At 46.8% G+C, this 24,693-nt stretch overlaps 1 protein-coding gene across 3 annotated transcripts in view; it reads left to right on the top strand.

Annotated features, from left to right (window-relative positions):
• BRD4 (bromodomain containing 4) overlaps positions 1-24,693 on the top strand; it is a 1,521,397-nt gene that overhangs the window by 658,912 nt on the left and 837,792 nt on the right. For all 3 annotated transcript variants that reach the window (XM_069603884.1, XM_069603885.1, XM_069603886.1), the window contains one exon: positions 6,393-6,503. In XM_069603884.1, coding sequence (XP_069459985.1) covers positions 6,393-6,503 — 111 coding nt within the window. The remainder of the gene's footprint in view (positions 1-6,392; positions 6,504-24,693) is intronic.

The following is a 24,693-nucleotide window of genomic DNA, read 5'->3' as shown; positions in this document are numbered from 1 at the left end:
CAGAGGTATGATTTGCGCAAATCGGCCTGGAATTTATTACCCAGACACCCTTGCAAAGTCCAAAATGTGGGGGGAAAGAACGCATTTTCCCATGGAAACACACTGCCAACAACACATGGCCTACCGTCACGCGGTCCCACAGGTGGCCCGATGAAAATGGTACCTCACATGTGTGGTGCACATACCTGGGCGCCAAGGGGAAAGCCTAAAACACAGGTAACCCCAAGTCTGTTTCAACACCTGAATTTGACACTTTCTCCAGACAAGCACAACATACAGATATGGGCCTCGGGTGTCCAAGCCACCAAGGAAAACAAGGATGAAAAGTGTGCCGATGAAAACGGTACCTCACATGTGTGGGAGCACCTACCGGGGGCGCAAAAGGAAAAGTGTAACCCACTGGTAACCCGAAGCCTTTCGCCACTGACCATTTTGTTTGTGTGGGCAACCTACAGATTTGGGCCTGGGGTGTCAAAGTCAGTAAGGAAAACAGGGAGCCCCTTGCATTTCCCAAAAGAGGACATCCGTGGGATTCCACACATGGCCAAATTGGAGGGGCGGCCCATCTTGTGTAGCCCTCTCCAAGGGCAGATGAGGGGGGAGAGGGCTGTCCTGCACTCCTCTCTGGGCTCAGGCGTCCCTTCCTGGGAGCAGATATCTGGTCCCAGGGAGGGCTGCATGACATGGCACCTACTCCATTGCGGGTGGGGGAGGGGGGGTCAACACCCCATCCCATTAGATAATTTCCAGACCCTTTGGGGTGCCCCACAGCCCCCCCCTAAAAAGCGTTTCCACCATTTTCACTTTTTTCCTTTGATAACCCAACTCCCCTTTGCGCAGAGGGGCACATTGGTGTGCCAATCTGGCGCTGGGGTACCCAAACCTTACTGCCCCACCCACTGGGGGGGCCTGTCCCACCATTTTTGGGGTCCCTCTCCCCCCTCACCCCAAATGGGTGGCAAGGGTACCTCATGCATGCCTGCTACAAACAGCTGCGTGAGGTACACCCCCCCCCTCCATTTGCGGTGTGGGGGAGAGGGCCCCCAAAAATGGTGGGACAGGCCCCCCAGTGGTAAACAAAGAAAAACATGAAAAAGTACACTACGCTTTAGGGCGGGCTGAGGGGCACCCTAAACCGCCAGGTAATTTTCTAATGTAATGGGGGGTGACTCTCTACCCCCCGCCCTAAACACCAAATGCAGGGGGTGAAAACTCATTTAGCCCTCCCTGGGAGCAGAGGCCCCTTCCCTAGGAGCAGATATCTGCCCCCAGGCAGGGCTTCAATGGGTTTCCCCTTCCCTTGGGCTGAGGGGGAGAGGGCCACCCCCCCTTTTCTGTAAAATATATCCCTGGTGGCTAGTGCCGTTCGTTAGGGAACCTCCCCTTTCCAAGGACGCAACTTTTTCCTATATTCCTGGTGGCCTAGTGGGCCCCAGGGCCCCAAAACCCCTCCCACCTCCCCCCATCCCTTGATTTTTTTATTTTTTTTTATTTTCACCCCTGGGGGCAGTGATCATCTGCCCCCAGGGGTCTTCAGCGCTGTGGCCCCATGCTTTGGGGCCACGGGGGGGGGAGGGTCCGCTTACCTAGTAAGCAGCCCCCCTCTCCCCCCCATGTCACAAACGGATCTCTATTGATCCGGTGACATTGCTGCCCACGGATCATGCACCCTGCGCCCGATCTGCGGGCAGCAATGCCACACAATGGGTATCGTTGGAAAGGGGAGAATCTGCCCTTTCGAACAATACCCGCCTCGATCTCCGGCTTGAAATACAGCCGGAGATCGACACGGAGAAAGAAGGGCTTTTTACCTTCTTTCTTCACTGCAGCAGCCGGAAACGGAAACTGAAGGTAATCCAGCCCCATGGCAGTGAGGGGAGACCTCCCCCCTCACATAGCCCGGGGGTTGGATTACAGTTGTTTGATCCCTGCTTTTGTTTTAAGCCTGAGACACAGGCCGCTCTCATCAATCAACCCATTGAAGAAACTAACCTCTTTGGAAAGGCGTTCGATGAGGCCCTTGAAAACAGCCAAAAAAGAGCATGAGACTCTTAAGTCTCTGCAACAAATTACTCAGACCTTCCCCCCAGAGGTGAGATGATTCTCGTTGGTCCTTTCGAGGGCAGCCCCGTGCAAGTGAGAACAACTATAGCACGGAAAACTTTAATGCTGGACAAACATCAGGAAGCCGTGCATAGTACCCAAAAAGGGGTCAGCGACACAGCAGGGGCCCCGACTCTAGAGGAGCCGCAGCCTCTGGTCAGAAATGACCATCAGATCCAGGTCCCCTCCCATGTCACCCCGGTCATGGGGCGCTTAACATCTTTCCTCACAGCATGGGAGGGGATAACTTCAGACCAGTGGGTCATAAAGACTGTCGCCCCTGGTTACTGTGTGGAATTCTCTCTCACCAGACCATCTGGAGATCCTGAATCAAGAGGTGGAAGCGCTGCTAGGAAAGGATGCCATAGACGCCATAGGGTTTCTCTATCAACGAGAAAAAATCCAGTTTAGTCCCCAGTCAAAACAATTTCTGGGAGCCTTAATCCAGACGAAAGACTGCCTCGTCTTCCCCTCCGAGAGGGTTCAGAACATGTTTTTTCAGATCCCTCAATATGAAGCCAGTTGGGAGGTAATGGTGCGCAAAGCCATGTGTTTGCTAGGAATCATGGCATCATGCATATACTTGGTTCCCCGCGCGTGGTGTCAGGCCAGCGGACAATGGGATGATCTGGTAGTTGTCTCGCCAGCCCTAGTTCTCTCTCTGCAGTGGTGGTCAAGGGAAAACCTTCATCACCCCTTCAGTGGAAGCCACTCTCACGACAGACTCATTTCTCACAGGGTGGGTGGCTCACCAGCTTCAGCAGACAGCGCATGGAGTGTGGTCCCCACAAGTAGCGTCCAACCATATAAACTTGCTGGAGCTGTTAGCGGTGTTCAAGGCATTAAAGGCTTTTCCGATGCAACTACAAGGGAAGACAGTGCTGATTCTAACAGACAGCACTACTGCCATGTATTACCTTACCAAACAGGGGGGGCACTTTCTCCAGGGCTATCCAAGCTGTCCCAAAACATTTGGATGTGGGCTCTTAAACACAAGATGTTTCTATTGTCCCAACATGATCCATGGGAACTCAATCTTCTGGCAGACGTGCTCAGCATAGATTTCCCTTGCCCATAGAATACGAATGGCATCCTGCACGAAGACATCGTGTCCGTCTTCGCAGAATGATATTTCCCAGAGATCGACCTATTCGCGACTTAGTAGAACACCCAATGCCAAGACTACGCCTACAGGTACCCCCAGAACAGCTCCAAGGGGAACGTTCTCTGGATAACATGGTCAGGGAAATTTGTGTATGCACCAGGAACCAGTTACCATGAAACTGGTGGCCCCCATGTGGGCCCGCCAACCCTGGTTCACTCATCTAATTAAAATGTCCCTCTCCCCACCAGTAAAACTACCCTGCCCTTACAACATGTTGTCTCAGGACAGGGGGGAGACCCCTACACCCATGCCCAGAAACTCTGAACGTAGCAGCTCGGCTCCTTAGGTCATAGAGTGAATGGACATACTCGGGGAAGCTAGAAAAGCTAACACCCGTTATTGCTATGCCAGCAAATGGAAACGTTTTGTTATCTTGTGTAATACCAAGGGCGTCAATCCCATCAATTTCTCACCCACACACATTCTGCTATACCTAACACATTTGTTGTACACAGGGTTGGTCTTCAATTACCTTAAGGTTCATCTGGCTGCTCTTTCAGCCTACACCACATCAGAACAAAAGGTGTTGTGGTGGAAGATACTGGCGATTAAGGCCTTCATGGAAGGGGTTAAGAGTATTTATCCTTCCATTTCTCACCCAGCTCCTGGATGGGATCTAAATGTGGTTTTAACCAGGCTCATGGGATCTTCCTTTGAGCCAATGCATAAAGCAAGTCTAGAAGACCTGACTTATAAAATGGCCTTTGTAGTGGCTATCACTTCTATCAGAAGGGTTAGCGAACTACAGGCCCTTTCTTTGCTAGACCCCCTTTGTTACAGTCCACAGGGATAAGGTAGTTCTGCACACACATCCGAGATTCGCACCTAAATTCATCTCGAAAGTTCCATGTGAACCAATCGATTGAACTACCTACCTTTTTATAGAATCCCACTAGCATAGCTGAAAGAAGCCTACACACACTAGATGTGCGCAAGGCAGTCATGTTCTACCTGGAAAGAACAAAACCACTAAGGAAAACAAACAAGTTTTTCGTGTCAGTGGCAGCTGGTAGAAAAGGTGATCCTGTCTCTAAATCCGCTATCTCAAGGTGGATTGTCAAATGCATCACACTGTTACAATCTTGCTAAGAGTGAACTGCCCTTGAACCATAGAGCACATTCTACTTGGGGCACTGGGGTATCCATAGCATTCATTGCAAATGTTCCCCTAGAGTCCATTTGCAAAGCGACAACCTGGAATTCTGTACACACCTTTACAAAACACTATTGCCTAGACACTCATTCTAGGTCTGGTTCTCAGGTGGGATAAGCAGTACTACGACATCTTTTGTCTGCTGTTCCTTCTCACAACCCACCTCCAACTCTGGGTACTGCTTGCTAGTCTATGCACAGCATGTGATTCTCAGCAGATTAACAAGCATCAGAAGACATGCATTACTTACCGTAATAGCATTTCTGTTGATTGTATCTGCTTTTAGATTCACATGCCCCCACCCTACCTCCCCGCTCGGGGTGGAAAGAACATAGACGTCTTACTACTTTCTCTCTTCATGTACTCACTACAGCCTTGGGCTCCCTCGTGGCAGAAAAAATACAATCGGAGAGACCTCGGCGAGTGAGGGATTTTGGGTACACTACACATCACGATAGGGAAAGTGTTAGACACGCCTATGACGACGTCCCCTTCTGGTCCCCGAAAGACGAGATGCAATACTCCGCGGTTAACACTGGATGTCGGACCATATGCACAGCATGTGAATCTACGCAGATACAATCATCAGAAATGCTATTGTGGTAAGTAATGCATGTCTTATTTAAAGATAAGAAAAATAATCTCAAAGGAGGAACTTAAGGGTCCCATCAACAATGCCCATAAGGAGCTGTGTGCTGCAATAGTAAAAATACAGCTACCTTTAAGAGCTATGGATCAGACAGACTGTATAGTACAGGTACAATACAAAGAATAAGAGTTCCAAATGACGGAGCCCCTAAGAATGAATGAGTGGAAAAGGGCTCTGATCAATCAGTAATAAAGAAAAAGTTCCAGAAGGTCAGCAAAAAGTGCTATAGGTCTCAGTAGGAGATGGGATGAAGCATAAAAATGATCAATTCCCTTAAAGCCTGCCAAACATTACAACTTAGACTCTTGGGCATGACGCGTGTTGGGAGAGTGATACTCCAGAGTTTTCAGGTTTAGTTGGTGTCCTCTTGCTCTCATCCAGATCCACTTACTACTATGGGAGTCTTTCATAGATGAGACATGCATGGAAGTAAAGAAACCATTAGAAGAACAAATTACTTATCTTTCTGTAATGTTCGTTCTGATGGATGTTCCGCCCGTGGATTCCTTACTTGGCCTTCCCAACCTGCCTTTCGTGGCACATGGCTTGTACAGCTTCATGAGTTCTGCTGCCCCTCAGCGATTGAGTAATATGGATAAAGGAGGAACTGATGTCATGAATCACAGCAACTCGATAAATACTGCTTCTGATGTCCTGTTTAGAGTTTGGGGGTGGAGCCTCTGCATAACCCCATGGCTGCCCTTAGTGGCAGAAAAGTTTCTGAAGATCTGCGCTGGAAATAGTGTCATAGAATGTGAAATCCATGACAGGAACATCCGTCCAGAAGGACATTACAGAAGTAATGTATTCTTTTTTTCTTTCGTGGGTGGTCTTAACAAGCAATCTCGGTGCTTGGAGAATCTTTGAAATGATGACTCTTCACAGCAGTAGTGTAAACCACAAATATTACTTGATTTCTATAGGGATTAAGACACTCTCCTTTGCAGATTTGTTTTGACAATTTGCCTAACCTGGGTTGCAATGGAATCTTTCCATGCCCTCTGTAGACTGCACAGGACGATTATTCCGCCCTCTGAGTATGGCTGTAGAAAATATTTCAAAAGATGAATAATATACAGAGGGTAGGCTTTATCAGGAAGTACTTGGCTTTGGCAGATATGAGCTGAAATCCTGGTAGCTAAAGAATTTTCATATTTGTTGAATCTAAAGGAAATCTGTTTCTATTTTCTGTCTATGCTTGACTAACCTCATTTTGCATGTTGATAAATGTGACTGTAATGTTTCTGCTCGCATAATCACATAAGCCGCTTGTGATTTAACCACCTATTTTTTTTTGTTGGCTTTTGTTTTTTTTGTTACAGCTGAGAAACTTGACGTGATGCCAGGCTCCTCAAAGGTGAAAGGCTTCTCTTCCTCTGAATCGGAGAGCACCAGTGAGTCAAGCACCTCTGAAAGTGAAGATTCCCAAACAGGTTAGAGCACTTTATTACCAGATCTTTTGTTGTTTTCTGAAGAATTAATGTTTGAGTTTACTTATGCTGTTTGCATTGTTGACCATTACTTCTACCACAAAAAGGTACATTGGTGATTTTCTGCAAACGTGTAATTGGTTGTCTGCAGTGAAGAAGCCTATCTACATTTGTTTTTTCTTAATGGCAGTGGGTAAAAGGGAAGCTTATCTAAAAGAAACAGATTAACCTTCACAGTCATTTTCCTTAAATAATGTTTGAAGCAAACGGACAACGTTGGTTATTTGAAGTTTGACATAATTTATGGACAGGGCCCATCCTGTTTCAACTGACACATTCTCTGAGAATGCTGGTTCTTACATACCAAGTCAGAATTCCATTATTGGGGTTCCTTTTGATTTAGTAGTTTGTTTTTTGCTGGCTCTTGGCTTTCTAGATGTTCTTTTGCTGGCATAGACAGCAGTCTCCTTCACAGCTGCAACTCTTTGATGTGCAACCCTTAGCAGCCCGTGTCTCAACTTGACAGGGCCGCTTCCAGAGCACCTGGTCTTGAGGTTTCTCACCCAGAAAGTCTGATGCGGAAAATGTTGTTAGCAGCTATACACTTGATTTTTAGACTGCACCACTTTTTTTCTTTTCTTTTTTTTTTTACACTTCATTTTTAGCTGTGGTGGCCCCATGCTATTCTAAGGTCTTGTTTCCTTTAACTCTGAACCTTACCTAGAATCTAATGGTGTACTGTACTCCTGATGGCAAAGCACTGCCTCTATGCCATGGAATATTGTTTCAACGTATCCCTGGTCTTCAATCTTTCTCGAATTGCAAGAATATCTGTTAGGAAAGATTTCTCCTTTAGGCTTCTTTCCCTCCATAATCTATGGACCACCAAACGTGTTTATGTTTCTGACCCTGTCCTGACTTTTTGCAGAGAAGGCAAGTCTTTTGCTCATTAGTAATGGGGAAACTGACTAGTCCTTCAGACCGTCCGTACTGGCATAATATACTTCCCTTTTGTCTTACTACTTTTTACCACCTTTGACAACTTTTTAACATTGTACAAACGATCTCAAAATGCAGTACAATGGGGATACTTGGGTGTCACTCTGGACTGTTTGGGATTTCTTGTTACTTGTTAATGTGCCTGGTGGCAGCAGATCGATTTTTACCATGTTTGCTTTATTTTTAGTATGCTCATTTGTGTTTACCATGGCCGTGCCATGAGATTTTTTGCGTATTTGGCCATTTTGGTCTTTACTATTATTCCTGCCTTCTCAGGTCAGGAAATCCCTAATATTGTCATGCTTTTTCCCAGGAAAGCTGCTGTTCTGCCGGGCTAGTGCATGACATTTGTTTGTGGACCCAAGAAGTGGATTGGGACTTGATGACTGAGTGGTTGCTTTTGTAGGGCTGAGTTTGATCACTCACTTGACTAGGAGTGTTTCAACCATTCCGGAGGATCAGAAACGGAGCCAGGTATGGCTGTGTAGCTTACTAAAGACCCAAGGATGATTTCTGAGGAGTCCAGGCGACCTTTGCTACAACTGTCCTGGTGAAGTCCTGATGGACTACCTGTTCTCAGAAGGCCCTCCTCAGTGCTTCTCCCCTTGGGCTGGTGGGACCAACCTGTCTCGTCTTCTCACGTTCCTGCAGTTTTTAGCCTTATGAAGTGTCCCTGGACCACGCAGTGGTCAGACCAGCTCTGAATTGGGCTACCGTGCCCGATACATCGTCGTTCCATGTTTTCATCTGCAACTTCAGTGGTCACCAGCTAGTCCTAGAAGTCGCCTTCCTGCCAAGTGTCTGCTTCCCAGCATCAAGGGATACTGTCCTGGAAGTTGCATTTTGTTTGCGACTGGCGAGATTCCTGCTGTCGCCCGTGTGCAGTGACTGTTGCTGGAATGTCCATCCCCGTCTGGTAGAGTGTTCTGAATAGCCCTGCATCAGTGATTGCATCTGTAAGGGTAGCACTCTGCTCCTAGATCCAACCGGAGTCTTCCATGCACCCACAGCTCCTGGGTATCTTCTACTAGATCCAGAGGTGGGATAACCTACCTCCAACAGCTCCCAGTTGACCTGCCAAGCCACTTGGGAAAATCTGAGTAAGAGTGTTGAGTAATCGCAATACTTACAGCTTCTCTTATCTCATCCATTCTAAAAGTTTGTGAAGAACTTTGATTCCATTTGCTTGCTTTTTAAATGTGGGCTTAAAAATCTGTTGTAAGTGATAGAATAAGTATCTTACTTACCAGTAAAATTCTCGGGTAGCCTTTTGGAACTTTTCTCACCACCACAAGAGCTCTTCCTACCTTTGTCCCCTCTCACAAAGTAACTGAGTTTTGGGCACATGGCCCCATTCAACTTAGGGATTGGACCTATAAAGTTAGGGCTTCTATGCTTGTGGATTGGTTTTCTCATTGCATAACTACTTGCCTCCCTTTCAGGTGTGTAGGTGAATTGTATGCATTTTTATAATCAGACGTGACTGTAAATATGTTGTATATTTAGAGTGTTGTGTGAGATTACCTGCTAGATAAACTTTTCTTGTGTTTTTTCGGAATATAATATAGTATTTGTGTACTTAACTTTCTAAGTAGAATCATTGTGTATTTCACTGTGTGGACTCACTGTGAACCCCTGACCCCACTCACCTCTTCTGAGATGATGCCTTGAATACTCTCCAGGCTTACCTTGATTGGGTTTGGCTATCCTCTGAGTTCCCTTTTTCACTATAACTTGGGTGGCCTCCTGAAATCTGTCCACCTGCCCATATTTGAGAAATCTATTTTACCAATCTTTGCTTGCATCATACCACAGCTCTCTAGAAGCTTCCTGCCATTGATATTCACCAGGCCTGAAGTGGGAGTATCGTTGCATGAGTGGCATGTTACTGCTGCTCCAAACGTTCCTGCTAGTTACCAAACACCACACTTTTAGATTTTTTACTAAACCACCTGTTAGGCAAGGTTTGTATCCAGTACCCTCTGGGAACATTTCAAACAACCTACTAAAGGTATAGGAAACCCACCCTTTGATATAAGCTTGTACTACACAGTTTTGGTAGTGTGTTGAGCAGCCAGGTTTATCTCAAGTAGTGTCAATGTGAGCTGTGTGGGAGTTGCACAGATATTCACAGTGACAAGTATTCCAATAAACTCTTACACTCAAGGTTTCTTGAATTAACAATTATTAATTTATCAGTCAGTTAGAGTAAACCACCTTCAGAAGGGAGCAATATAATGGTAACACACAAATACACTTCAATACTGTACACTTAGTTTCTAAATCAGTAAAGACCCTTTTGGGATTGTCCACAACCTACACCCTCAGGTGACTTCAATAGCTAGGGTGATGTTGACATTAACATCTTACTGTTATAAGTTGGCTAAAGGAAAAGGTTATTAGAACAAGAGCCACAAATATTAAGCAGGCAAATACATTTGGATCCCCACAGCAGAGTCATTCAGTATAACCGACAAGGTCAAAGTCAATGGGCAAAAGTCTTATATCGGATGAAGCACTTCTGGTAGGCAAGTAGAAAAAGTCTTTGCACAATGTTTTAGAAGTCTTTGAAGAAAAGAAGAATCAAATGTAGGGCCACAAGCCGTTAGACTTGTAGTATAAGATGCAAGCAACTCTACTGCAAGAGGTAAGTTCTCTCAGACTTTGTACAGTACCTTTAAATGGAAGAAAAGATGCAGCAGATGACTTCGGTTCCTGTGCAGCTCTGCAGATCTCACTGTTCCTGGGCCTCAGTTGTGGGGACAAGAGGGAGGGCTTCTGGGGACTCCTGCACTGCAATGGGACGGTCACCGCTCGCAATCGTCAAATCGGTGACCGTTCAGTGTTTCAGCTCCTTGCGTCCACCGCAAATAGCAACACTGCGGTTCCTGGCTGTTGAGATGGTCTTTCCTTGCTTCTGGGGTCCCGCACTCTGTTGAGGGGGCTCAGACTAGGTCAGTCCTGCTTCCTGGGAGTACAGAGGATCTTCCTGAAGCTCTAGGCCAACTTAAAAGCAACGCACACAATCTGGCGTTCCTCTCCCTGGCTATACGGTTTCCAGCAGCCACTCTGTGGAAATTCAACCAGCTCTGAGAAGGATGTCCAGGTGGCTTACTTTTGAGTTGATTGGTACCATTAATTCAAGGGGAGACGTCGTCCTTGCGGGAGCTTCTCTGTCGATACAAATTTGGACTTTCAGCACAGCAGCAGAGCTTCAACGGGCAAACCAACTGTCCAGGAGTTGCAGCGGGCGTCCTCTTCAAGGTTTCTTTGGTTCCTTCGTCCAGTGGTGGACTCTGCCTTACAAGCGAAAAGCCTCGCCTTTTATTCAGTTCTCTCCCATTCATTCCAGCCTAGTTGTCTCTCGCACAGCAGGGTGGCTGTCCTTGCTGGCAGTCACCCGGCCAATCACTAGTGTGCACATTTGGGTCTCCTATGAGACTGAACACATGGAGTTTCGGGCACCTCCCTCACTTCTTGCCTACCCCAGACACCCTGGAGCCAGAGACGGGCTTCACTCGTGAACCCTGCCAAAGGCAAACCAAATGGGACCAATCCTGGTTTGGCGCGCAGAGTAAATCTCCAAGGATCTTTCCACAAGGAAATGGTGAAAAAAGACGAGCAAGGCCATTTTGACAAAATGGCACCCTTGGTCGCTTTACTGCAGCTGCGACACATGCACATTATGGTAGTTAAAGCGAACCCACTGCCACCAGCCATTCAGTGAGAAAAGGGTAACATAAAATTGTTACATGAGAAGCTAGACAAAGGGGGATACTAGGTAACCCCTCCAGCACCCTATTGTAAGATAGTGTGTGCTGAGTCTAGAAATGTAAGTAAAGTCAATTTCACTTCACTGCTCTGGGAAACAGTTTATCCCAGAGAAGGTATTTAAACCTTGGGGAAAACCGAAAGACTTCCCTGTGCCACTGCACTGAAGGTGCTGTGTGACACAATGTAACAGATGATGCCTATGGAGTTGGTCAGGCTCCATAACCAAAAGAAACAAAGCTCAGAAATCACATTAAAATACATGAGAGAGTGGGGAAAAAGGGTCTCACTCTCCAGGTTAAAAAAACCATGTCCTCAAGATCCAGCAAAGTTGCAGGGGGTCTCTAAGGTGGTGGAAATTGGCACATTTCTGAGAATTCTCCCTAACACCCTCACAAGAGAACACTTGAAAAAAATCACCTGAACACACACAACCAATGAAAAAATATGTAATTATAGGTGTCGCATATAGTATATTTCAATGCACAAGTCAGTATGCATCGTAACCCCCTCCACACATCCAAATGTAACCAGAATTATAACATAAGACCGTGAAGTATACAGCACTGGCATGTTCGACCCCCAATCCAATAACTACTGATGTTTACTTGCCATCCTACTTTTAGAACTCTCCAGTAGAAATGTGGATATCAGCTGGGCCTTGGCACTATTCACTTCTGGTGGTTCCCCCTTGAAGGCTGAATTGCTAGTTACTTTTATAAACAACTATGCGAAATGCCCTAAATCCCAGCGTCCTCATCTTTGTGTCTACTCATTAAAATAGTGTCTGCACTGACAGGAATGACTCCTGTGCAGATGGAGGTGCTCCCACGGTCATGAGGCCCTACAACAATATCTCTTCCCTTAGCGCAAGTCTTCTCTTGATAGTGCTAAAAGGAATTTGTACGTTTCGGTCATTGACTCGCACTCCAACCATCCTCACAGACTCCTCAACCCACAACTATTAACTCTGCTCTTTCAGCTAGTGACCTTGCTGAATACTGCTTAGCAAAGGTTTCCCTGTTGCTCAACTTTCCCTCCATATTCTATGTGCCCCCAAACCTTCTGCTTTTGTGATTACCTTTCTTGCTTTTTACAGAGAAGTAAAGCCTTTAGCTTCACTTCCCTTTTTACTTGTTTTGTCATAAGGAAACTGATAAGTCATTCACACTATCGGAACTGGGAAACTAATACCCTTTTGTCTTTATCTGTTTTGGTAACTTTTCTAACATGTGCACAGCCTCTTACAATGCAGTGCATGGGAATACTTGTGTATGTGCCTAAAGACAAACTGGTGGCAGCAGTTACATTTGTACCATTTTTGCAGCATTTTTAGTGTGCACATTTGTGTTTACCGCGTATAGCTACTGAACGTGGCTAGTGCCCTAAAATGGCCAATGCCATGTAGTTTTTCGCTTGTTCTTGCCCCATATTGTTTGTCATGCCGAGCATTTGATCCATCGCAGGAGCTGATGAGCCCTGCAGTCCAACCAAGATGTAACACACTCAACTAACTCAAAACCAGTTGAGCCCGTGACAACCCAGGGGCAAAGGGGAAATGGTTAAAACAACAAACTCGGGCACCGGTTCTTCGACCTTCTGGCATCTGCATGGGTAAAAGATGTATTCCTGGTTAATGACTCTAAATTTCCCAATCTGAAATATTTCCCCATATGAAAACACCATTAATAATTACCTGAACTCTCCTGTGCAACAGCCTTAGTTTAGTTTATTCATTTGTATTGCGCACCAGACCCGAGGGTATGAGGGCGCATGAGCAGCAAGGTGATTCAAAGCTTGGTTACAGGTTGCTTATACTTTACATTACATAATTGTACTTTACATTACATAATTAGTGTGACGATGAAGGAACATGTGTACAGTTTGGCAGGAGAGAATGCAGTAAATGTATTTAAAGAATTACAAATATATACAAGTTTAGTATTACAAATTTACAGATTCACTTAAAGCATGCAACGCGGAGAGCAGCCGTGTGGTGTTAGAGGTGTTAGTGGTTCGTGTTCTTTAACCAATGGATGTAGTTGCGTCTAAAAAGTGAGTAAGGTTGGGGAGTTGCAGTGTTGAGGTGCTTTCACCTGGAAGCTGTTGCCACCCATTTTGGTGCGTTTAAACCTGGGGACGGTGAGCAGATTAGCATTGGAGGTTCTGGTTGGTCTGATGGGGGTGTGTTTGCATATTCTGTCTGCCAGATAGCGTGGGGCAGCATTATTCAGGCATTTGTGGGTGAGCGATGCTACTTTAAGCAGGATTTTGTCTGTTGTGCTGAGCCAGTTATGGGATTTCCTGATATTGGAAATGTGTTCCCTCCTGGGAATATTGAGTGCTGCCCTAAGGGCGTTGTTTTGAAGTGTCTGAATTTTGTTGATTTGCTTGGTGGCTCCTATGTAGAGGGCGTTACAATAGTCCAGTTTGGATAATACCAATGCTCTGGCTAGTGTAGTGCAGCTGTGAGTGTAGAGGAAGGGTTTGGCTGCTCTTATGAGCTTACATGTGTAGGCCGTAGAGGATGCCATCGAGCTAACCTGTTTGTGGAAGGTTAGGGAGGAGTCAAGGTATATTCCTAGGGTTTTTACTTCTTTCGAAACCTTGATTAGGTTCCGATCTATGATGAAGTTGGCATAATTGTGGTCGAGTTTGGTTAGGTTGGACGTGGAACCAAGGATGATGAGTTCAGTTTTGTCATCATTCAGGCATAGACTGTGCGAAGCCATCCATGCCTGGATGATGAGATACACCCTGTTCACCAAGGCCAAATCCTGGTTGTAATCTCCCGTCAACGGGATGAGGATTCGTGTATCATCGGCGTAGTTAGTGTAGGTGATACCCAGGCCATCTAGATCATCAAACAGGGGCTTTGTGAACACGTTGTACAGAGTGGGGGAGACGCACGAGCCCTGTGGGACTCCACATGTAATGGGGATGGGTTCTGCGGCGGCAGAGGAGGAGAAGACTCGCATGGATCTGTTGTTGAGGAATGACTCAATCCAACTGATGGCTTCTTGTGAGAAGTGGGCAGCTGAGTCTAAATGATTACATAGGATTTTATGGTCAACTAGGTCAAACGCCTGAGGAATAATGTCCTTATATTACTCTTAACTTAATGACACCCAAGATTCCCAGTTTAATCTAAAATGGAGCTTGAGATACTAATCTCCCCATATAGCATTTAGACTCTTGAATTGAAGTGTTCACCTTTTAATTTCCCCAAGGTAAGTAGTTATAGTATAAGATTCGAATCCCTTCTAGGAAATAACAAGTAGACCCCCGTTTCCTCATGCATAAACAATGAATAACTAAAGGCTGTGCTCAGGTCAACAGTTTGTTCCTCAGATTCATTGAATTGACATATAAAGAATGAGTTCTTCTTAAAAGGCACGCATGTATTGGTGTCTTCACTGGTAGTGTTCATGTTGGACAGCTTAAATACTAAGTTCATGGAGTGCCTCTGATGGAAAGAGTTGTCTTTATCTTTAACCCAATCACTGGAATCAACTGGCACATGTAACGTGTAAATCTGCATTTTCAATTAAGTTCAGCAAGCAATGAAAACTTCCTGCAGTTCCTTAAAGTTGCCAGGTATTCTGCGCCAATTGAACGAGTCAACAAGGAAATGGTTGCAATGGAAGTGAACCGCTACTGTGTGCAGTACCCCTCAGTCACCGCGCATATCGCGCTTGGTTAAATAAGGAAACAAATACTTCAAACAGATGAAAAATGTAAGTATAATGTGTGCGTCACTGTGCATCCGAAAACAGGAAATACATTTAAATACACAGCTCCGGATAACAAAGCACAACGCTCACCTCTCTGAGGAAGTGGAAACCTGGAAGGAGTTTCCCAACTTTGCCTGAAGACGCCTGCCACTGAAGAGAAAGGCGCCGATCGAAACCCTTTCCTCCAATCTCTGTGGGACGCGACACAGCAACTGCTCTCCCACATATTACCGATGCATCAAGGAAAAATTGGAAGCCGCCTAGAGGTAAGCAGAATCAAGTTACAGAGGTCCGGCAACATGGTCTCAGACCAAAACAACTTGCGCAGACACATGCAGTCAAGTCAACCATTAGACCTTGAGAAACCAAAATGCCTAGCTGTTTGAATAAAACTAGCTGGAACTGGCTTTAAAAAATAGATAAACCGAATATCTATTTTGATACATTTTTACTTAGCTTTTGAAGTGAGAGCGTCTTTATCACAATTCAATTATTCTTCTCTTCATGAAGACTTATCTTCTACTGCTGAAACTTATCCCTAATATGGTTATGCATTTGCCTGACTGGAAAAACTACATCTTCCGTTGGCTGGTGCTTCCCGTTTATGCCTGAGCCCAGGAAGTCGGTGGGACTGTCTGGTCCCATTTAACAACTGTGGTGCCTGACAGTCTGGTGTGGTGTGAGTGAAACCCACAGTGGTCCTTACCATTGTTGTGCTGGTTTTTTACATGTGCTTGGATTTGGGTTAAGGGGACCCCGGCAGCCGTTCCAGTAAATCAGTGTTGGAGTCAAGTATCCTGTGTAGCCGGCAGAAGACCCATGGACGACTGCTAAAGTGGCCTTGTGATCTTTCCTACAACTGTCCCGGTTAATCCCTGCTGGACTACCTGATCTGAGACGACCCTCTGCGGTGCTTCGACCTTTGTGTTAGGCAGAATTGCATGCAGTACCTTCTGGGACCACCATATACAATTAGGACTACAGGTGTAAGCAAAACCAGCCTTTGGTATAAGTCTGTACTACACAGTTTGTGGTAGCGAGCTGAGCATCCAGGCCCATCTCAAGAGGGAATGTGAGCAGTAAAAGTGGTTACACAGCGGTCTTACAATCACAGTGGTTCAAGTAGACACACTTGAGGTTTCTTGGTAAAGCACTTACTAATGTATTACACAGTCATTTAGAAAACATTCACTAGAAGGAGGAAACTTAATGTCATACACAAATACACTTCAGTACCAGACCAATATGTTTGTAAGTAAAATAGGCTCCCCTGAAATGGGAGCAAAATGGCATTTCAGTCACTTTAAATAGGAGGACAAAGGCGCAAGTTAATAGAATAGATCACAAATACTTTCCTAGGTAGTGCAAACAGTTTCAGTTCACTAGAGGACTCGATTCAGTTCATTAGGCCTAGGCCAAAGTCAATAGGCTAGTGTCTTGGATAGGAACGAGATGTTCTTGTAGTAAACGATAGTCTTTGCCAAAGTTCTCAGTAGTAGTTTGTACGAAAAAGAATCATATGTTGGGTCACAAGCTGATTAGGCCTGCAAGTTGGGGGAAGTTCCACAAACTTTCACCGTGAGAGTTAAGTTCTCTCAATCGGGTTGGCACGGTACCTTAATGTACCGTGTAAAGCTGCAGCTGAAGACATTACCTGGCAGTTCCTGCAGATCACACTGTTCCTGAGCCTCAGTCGTGGGGACAAGAGAGGAGACATCGGGACTCCTGCACTGCGCGGGGACGGGTCAAACAAGCTGGCAAAATCAAAGATCTTCGGTACAAGTAGCTGTAGTCAAGCACACAATCTGGTGTCCTTCCCCCCCTGGTTAATCCTAACCAGCTCCGAGAATGGCATCCAGGTGGCTTATGAGTGGATTGGTCCCACCAACTCAAGGGAAGAAGTCGTCCTTGAAGGGGCTTCCCTGTCTGGATGAACCTGGCAATACGGACCTGCAGCAGGGCTTCACCGGGCAAACCAACGGTTTAGGAGTTGCTTCAGCCATCCTCTTCCATCTCGTCTTCGGTTCTTTCGTTCCAATGGTCGACTCTGCTTTCCAGTCCAAGAGAGTCGCCTTTTAAACAGTTTTCTCCCTTTCATTCCAGCCTAGCTGCCACTCACCAAGCGGGGTGGCTGTCCTTGCAGGACAGCCAGCCAATCACACCTGAGTGCATTTGGGTCTCCTAGGAGACTAATCACAGGGAGTTTCAAGCACCTCCCTCACTTCCTGCCCACCCCAGACACCCAGGCACCAGAGGCGTTCTTCAGTCCTGAAGCCCGCCAAAGGGACCAAACCTAGTTGGCGAAAAAAGACCAGGACCTGTTTAAACAAAGGGCCCTAAGGCGCCATCTTGAAAAACATGGCTCCCGTGATTTTTAGCTACCGGTGTTCGCGGTAGGGAAAAAATCACAGTAGTTTGTTGTAGAACTACTGCCACCAGCCATTTCGATATAAAAGGGTAGCATTTGACTGCTACGTGAGTTTCTAGACTCGGGGGCGGTGGGGGGGGGGGTGAATTATGTAGGTAACCCCTCCAGCACTCTATATTAAGATGGTGTGTGCTGGGCCTAGGAATTTAAAAAGACTAGTAAAGTCAATTTAACCTTACATTCTCTAGGAAACAGTAGTTTATCCCAGAGACGGTATTTAAAACTTTTGGAAGTCTAAAAGTGTTGTGTAACACACATGAAAAGATGATGCCTATGGAGTTATCTTAAAACTTCATAATCAAAGAACACAGAGTAAAACAGGTATAGAAATACATGAGTGGGGAAAAAGGTTCACACTCTTTCCAGGTTAAAAAAAAAAAATCTAGTCCTCAAAATCCAGCAAAGTCTCTGGGGGTCTCTAAGGTGAAGGGGATTGTCACATTTATGAGATTTCTCCCCAACTCTTTGGACTCGTAGGACAACCAGTCTCCATGTCTTCTCGCGTTTCTGCAGCTTTGAGCCTTCAGAATAATTCCTGGACCACCTAGTTGACCGGCCAGCTCTGAATTGGGCTACCACACTGGAAGTGTCACTGCCCCCCCCTCCACCCCCCCATTATATTATCCTGGAACTTGATTGGTCACCAGCCCTTGCTACATTTCACCTTCCTGACAAGTTTCAGCTTCCCAGCATCAAGAGATCCTGCACGGAGGGACTTTGACCGCAGTTGGTGTGGTGCCTACTGTCAGGTGCGGTGAATGTAGCTGGAACCTGTTACCTTCCAGCTGGTATAATGTCCTCAAAAGTGCTGCATCGGTGCCTGCAGCATTTCTTCTTCGGAAAGGGTTGCACTCAGCTTCTGAACCGTACCAGAATCTTCCTTGCACCCGCAGCTCCTGGGCATCTTCTAATGCTTCCCCCATGGGAAAATCTACCTCCAGCGACACCCAGTCAACCTGCCAAGTCACTTGGGGAAATTGGAGTAAGGGGGCTGAGTAATCGCAATACTTATAGCCATCCATATCTCCCTTTATAAAAAAACTTTGTGAATAACTTTGATTTATTCTATTCCTTTGCTTTCAAAACATTTTGTTTTAAAAGCTCTTCTAAGAGATAGAAATGTATTTGGATTAACTGTAAAATCCACAAGTTGTAGTCCTAAACATGTTTCACCACCCCAGGAAAGTTTCCTGCCTTTGTCCCCTGTCCTAGAAGGAAGGTGGTGGCTCTTGGAAACAAGGCCCCATTCAACATAGGGATTAGACTTCTGAAGTTAGGGGGTCTTAATTCTTGTGAAGTGTTTTTCCTTACTGCATCGTGCCTTCCTTTCAGGTGATTAAGTGAATTGTATGCATTTCTTTTAAGCTTTTCATCTTTATGATAAATCTTCCTGACCTGTGTCAACTACAGAACGTTTAGCTTGGACTTGGTTATTATTTTACCTTGTCCCTTGGTGAGCTGGAATCTTTTTCCCCTCTTAGCTAGTTTTTTACTGTTTTGTATGGGTGACATTTTTATGTCCCTCCATAGTGTATGATTGGAGTTATAGTTTCCTATAACTTTGAACTGACTTTAATATACTATAGCAGCACACAGCATTTTAAATTCTCATTATTTCTTGGGTGAGCTACTGTTCCCAAGAAGTAAAGTGGGATTCACATCCCCTTTACTTTGATTTCAGTGAGCGAGCACATCCCACCTTATGTGGAGTGGTGGTTGGTATACAATGTATCCCCTTTCTAATTTACCTGGTAACATTTTTGTTATAATTGCAAGTTTACTTGAATAGCTCGTGGCAGTGGTTTTATTTCAGTGACTTTTTAGTCTTATTACTCGCAGGCTGTTAATTCAGCCCCGGTAATGCACAGAAGGGCCACCATTCTGCCAGAAGGGTGGGTTCTCTAGCATGGGGTCTGGCATGGTTTCACATGCTCATGAATATTCCCTGTTGTCAGGCCAGGAATCCTTGGTAAAAGAAAATCGGTTTAACTTTCACTAATAAAATGTTTCGAATGGATTGTGTCCTCCCACGTATTCCTCATCTTAGATATAGCCTTACATTCAGCTTTACTCCTCCGGAAAAATAATTCTCTCCACCAGAGGGTGCTCTGCTTGAGGCAGTGGCGTCAATGTCCCTCGGTGGCATCCGTAGAGCGTCCGTCATCCGCTGTATAAATGCCTCAAGCCGCGCCCGTTGGCCTCAGTTCGGTTTTTCCGCTGGCTTCGCTTCAGTTCGTGAAAATGTCATCAAATCCTTCCACACGAAAACGTGGATGAAAAATGCCAGAAATTTGGGGAGAAGATGGCCATGACTGACCCCCATCGGAATTGCCTCTGGTGCCTTGGTTCCGACCACCGTATAGACTAGTGCGTTTCCCGTCAGTCGATAACCCATAAAGCATTGAAGGAACAGAGTTAAACTGGTGGTGGGGGGAGGAGTCCTCAAAGTTTTCTTCGAGGAGAAAAAAGACTTGGCAGAGTCACAAACCTAAAGACTCTAGGTCGAGGAGTAGTTTAAGGTAGTCCTCTTCTTCCTCTAAAAAGGCAAAGAAAAGACCGGTCTCCCTCTTCCTCAACGTCATCTGAGGAAGTTATCACATGTCTGTCAAAACATGATTCCCCAGGAAAGTGGGAAGCCTTCAGAACATCTATGCTAAAGGATTTTGAGAATGCGGCCAGACCCCCTCAAAGTCTCGTGAAGGCCATGCCCCTGCTCATACAAGAAGTGACAGGGGAACATCTAAGACCAGAAAATCTGAGGAGAATCGTCAAGGTTGTCGTCCAGGGAATCTTCCCCAACGCCTCATAAAAAACGCCCAGTGCAAAAATCAGGGTAGTACTTGATAAAATGGCGTCAAATACTCCTCTGCCATCAAAATCCTTGTCTAAGACTTCCCCGAAGCCTCTATCGAAGGCGGTCGAGCAGAGGGTGCCGACAAACCATTCCAAAAAGGTTACGTCGAGTGCACAGCCGGCTGCCGAAGGCTCCTTAGAGGGCGTAGACAATTCCTTCGAAAGTGTCGAAGGTTACCTTGACGGTATCGAAGGCGGTGCCTATAACGTCAACACCCTTGTCGACGTCTTCATTCATTCCTGTTGCAAAATCGACACCTGTGTCAATCTACGCCAGCTGAGAAATAATTTCACCCTGAAAGTAGGCAGGATTTCTTTAAAACCATGTCCTCAATTTATGTGAGGGGCGGGAGGGGGGGTGAGGGGGGGATTTCATCAGAAGATGTTTCACCTGCGGGAGTGAAATTTGGAACAAAACAGGTCTCTGGGAAGTTAATCGACACTCAATCTAAAATGGCAGACTTAGGAGTGCTTGCAGTCAGCAAGTGGTCTGGACACAGCTCCAGAATCTGAATTTGAAATCCTGACCCGGCTGAGCATGCTGATGCAGGATATAGAAAGTTAATGAACAGGTTAACTGAATTTATGGGGTAGAGCAGAAATTCACCTATTTATCAGGAGGATGATATGACGGACATCCTTTCAGAGGGACCTCAACAAAATCCCATACTTCACTTTCCTTTGTAGAGCTACGTGAAAAGGCACACTGCATGGGAAAACCCTGAGTCTACTCCGGCAGTAAATAAATGTTTCAAAATACAGGCCCTGTTATTCAGATCCTGAATATTTGAGTAAACACCCATTACCTGAGAGTCTTGTAGTACAAGCAGCTACTTCTACTAGGAAAGCGGCATAGCCGGTCAAGTGGCACAGCGAGTAGAGCGCTCGCTTTGACATCTGTGCAGAGCCTGCTAACGCAGCCAAACTCGGCCTTTCATCCTTCCGAGGTTGATAAATGAGCATCTCACACTGTGGGTAATAATAAGCAGCGCTCAGATACCGGAGGGTTTGTAGCGCTATATAAATGCCAAATTAGGTTGGCCGCCAGGGGGCGCACGGATGTGGATCTTCTCCGTGTGAGCTCTGTCTCACGGTCCCCCAAAAGTGCTCTGAGCCCCCACTTTTGGCCCCCCATCTGTATAACGACAGCCCAGGCTTGCTGACCCCGGCCCCCACCCATTCTGCGAAACTCCGGGGAAAATCTGAGTATTTTTCGCAGTGAAAAGAGCCGTGGCTTGAACTTTCCCTCAAGACCTCCTGCGCGGCACCTTTGCTGAGGCCCACAGCTGCCGGAGACCAGTGATGCCGCCGGGCTGTGCTGCGGCTCCCCGCCCTGGCTCTCCCCCCGGCGCTTTGCCTGGAGGCTCTCGGGGAGTGGGGGGGGGGCTCTCGACATGCGACGTGGGCTGCCGCCGTCCATCTGAAGACAGACCCGCAGTCCCGAAGGCGACCCGACTCGGGGCGAAGAGATACGCCGGTGAGTGCTGCCCGCTTCTGATACGCGGAGCTCCTCCACGGCCCCTGCGGCGCGTTCCTCTGAGCACGTCGTGGCCCGGTTTCACTCACGGGCAGCGCGGCTCGGCCCGCGCAGGCGGGACCTCCTTTTCTCCCCCCCGCCCTAGCTGACTCTTCAACGCGGGGAGCGCGGGCCCGGACCCCAGCTGCCTCCCGCATATCCCACCTGAGGCCAGTGGGTCTCGGCCCTGACAGACCACCCCCTGCCTCCTCACTTCATCTGAGGGCCCCAGTGAGCCACAGCGATCGCGATCTCGCGGCCTGCGGAACCTTCCTCCCACTAAGTGGCGACCGGCTCGACACACTACAGCGAACCCGCATTTGGGAGCCTTTGGCCTACCCCCAAGCACCATTAAGCCTTTCTACCCATAGAACTGCAGCGTTTAAATTTGGAGGGTAGGGCACCTGGTTCCAGGGCGTGTGCCTTCTCCCATCACAATACCCCGGATCACTGGGACACCAGTGATCTTGCCCTGCAACCCAGGCCTGAAATGATTTAATACGCCAAGCCCACAAACACAAAGCCCCACGCTACTGATACCACCATATGCAGCAGTGATCCTCTTGAACATCAGGAGACCTGGTTCCCCCGTCTGATACCCCCAAAGAATCAAGAAGGCACCGAACGTATCCGCATCATACAAAACCACGAGGAAGCGACCAAAATCCACGGAAAGCCCATTAACCATCCCGTGTCTGACCGCTTCCGTTGAAAAAGGGACCCTACCCGGACTAAAGTCACAAAAACTTCAGCTCCGCAGAGGGAAAGGCCCCCTGACACGCCTTGCCCCGGCCAAGGTACAGTGAAGGGGAACGAGGACAATAGGGGCGTGTGCCTCCTCTGTGGTAGCGAGTACTCCGGCAACTCCATGCGCCTACGCGTGGGAATCAAGTCTATAAACGCATGAACGCCCGACAGGCTCGCCGACGAAGCATACAGATCGTCATCCCAATTCGACGTTGGGGCCGAGATGGCCAAACTTCTACCATGGACAAAGAAACTGCTGCTACGAAAGGGGACATAGCAGATTTATTAGCAGAAATGAGGAACATGGGAGCCAGCATTGGAGGGAAAATCGACAAGCTCACACAGCGCCTTGACAACATAGAAGACAGGGTCAAGGGGGTTGAGAATAACCAGGCCTCAATCGATGTCCTCGAAACGCAACTAGACCATAGAATAACAGAACTGGAACGAAGGGAACAGGAATTTAAACTCAAGATGGACGACTTGGAAAATCGCGAAAGGAGAAACAACCTGCGCTTCTTTGGGATTCCAGAGAAAGAAGGGGAAACAGAGGAAGACCTGAAATCAACTCTCCATGACATCAAGCTCCTCGTCGCAGATGACAACATTGACGAACCCAAAACAGAGCGCATTCACAGAGCTGGAGGCCCGCCCGGAGGCCCGCGATCGGTGCTCGCAAGATTTCATCGTTACCAGGACAGGATGAGAGTGTTGGAAAAGGCGAGGAGTGGGGGTACTATCACCCTTAGTGGAGCTCAAATAACTATTTTCCAAGATCTCTCATCGCTGACCCTACGGAAAATGTGTAAGCCACTTACTACCTGGCTTAAGAGTCGCGACACACGCTACAGATGGGGATACCCCTTCTCCCTCTCCTTTGAACATGAGGGCACACGAATTAGACTGAACTCCGAGCAAGATATTAAAGCATGCATTTCTGACCTACTGGGCCCGCAGGAACATGAGGGACCTCGCGACCAGCCACCCAGGAGCCAAGGGGAATGGCATGTGCAGGGCCAAAAAAGGAGAAAAGTGATGGGTTCGAGGAAGTACCGTAGAGGGAATGGTTCCCCAGAGGGAGGCAACTGATACCGAAAGAGTGCGATACATTTTGAATGAATTAACCTTTAATATGAAGAAGTCAGAGTTATGTGCTGTAAAAATGGTTTTGAATCTTCCACCTATATGGCACCCATTTGATTATTACCGGGGGTGGCTTGTAGGGGGCTCATTAGACATTTTTTGATGTTTATTATGCATGGGGGAGCGTGAGGTAACTGTCTCCTCTAGTGGTTCGATTCGGACCAGTGTTTTCAACTGGGATCGATCGGACGCCACCGAACTCAGGAAGGGGGGGGTGACAGGAAAGAGAATGTGTTGAGTCAAGGGAACAGTTGAGAGTCTTAGAATGGAAAATTCGTGTGTGGTTGTCTAAACACCAAGGGGCGAGGTTACAGTGATCTTCAAGCTCACAGGAGCATCGAAAATGTTATGATGACCGCTGAACCATGCACCAGGGGCACCATGAGGGTATGAACGCTCAATGTTAAAGGTCTTAACTCGCCTACTAAGAGATCACTTGTTTTTTGAGAATTTCGAAGGTCGAAAATGGATATACTCTTTCTACAAGAGACCAAGTATATGAGGGGAGAGGAAAGGGCAATCCTGGGAAAAAGAACTAGGTTGGAATTCCTGGGCTCTGGTCCTCTGAAGAAAGGGGGAGTGGGAATACTCATCAGAAAGGTGTTAGACTTTAAGGCCTTGGAAGTTTGGTCCGATGCTGAAGGTCGGGCCCTCCTTGTCTTGGGGACCATTGGAAAGTTGTCCATTACAATCGCCACGATTTACTCCCCCATTGTGAGACAACTCCGATTTCTCGCCAAAACAATCCCCAAAATAATTCTAGAGGCGACAGGTCACGTCATCCTCAGCGGTGACTTTAACATATGGGCAGACCCTGACCTCAACTGGCACCCTGGTAATCCAGTAACACGGGATACACTTGGAGGGGGATCACAACCAATTCAAAACGATGATGGACTTGTATGGTTTGGTCGATGTATGGCGTTGTATGCACCCTATGGAAAGAGAGTACACCTTTTTTTCGGCCCTGCACAATACGTTTACCCGCATAGATTACCTTTA

Source organism: Ambystoma mexicanum, chromosome 3q (assembly GCF_040938575.1).
Source record: "Ambystoma mexicanum isolate Mex_15411 chromosome 3q, UKY_AmexF1_1, whole genome shotgun sequence".
Taxonomy (NCBI): domain Eukaryota; kingdom Metazoa; phylum Chordata; class Amphibia; order Caudata; family Ambystomatidae; genus Ambystoma; species Ambystoma mexicanum.
This window is presented reverse-complemented; position numbering and strand designations above follow the sequence as displayed.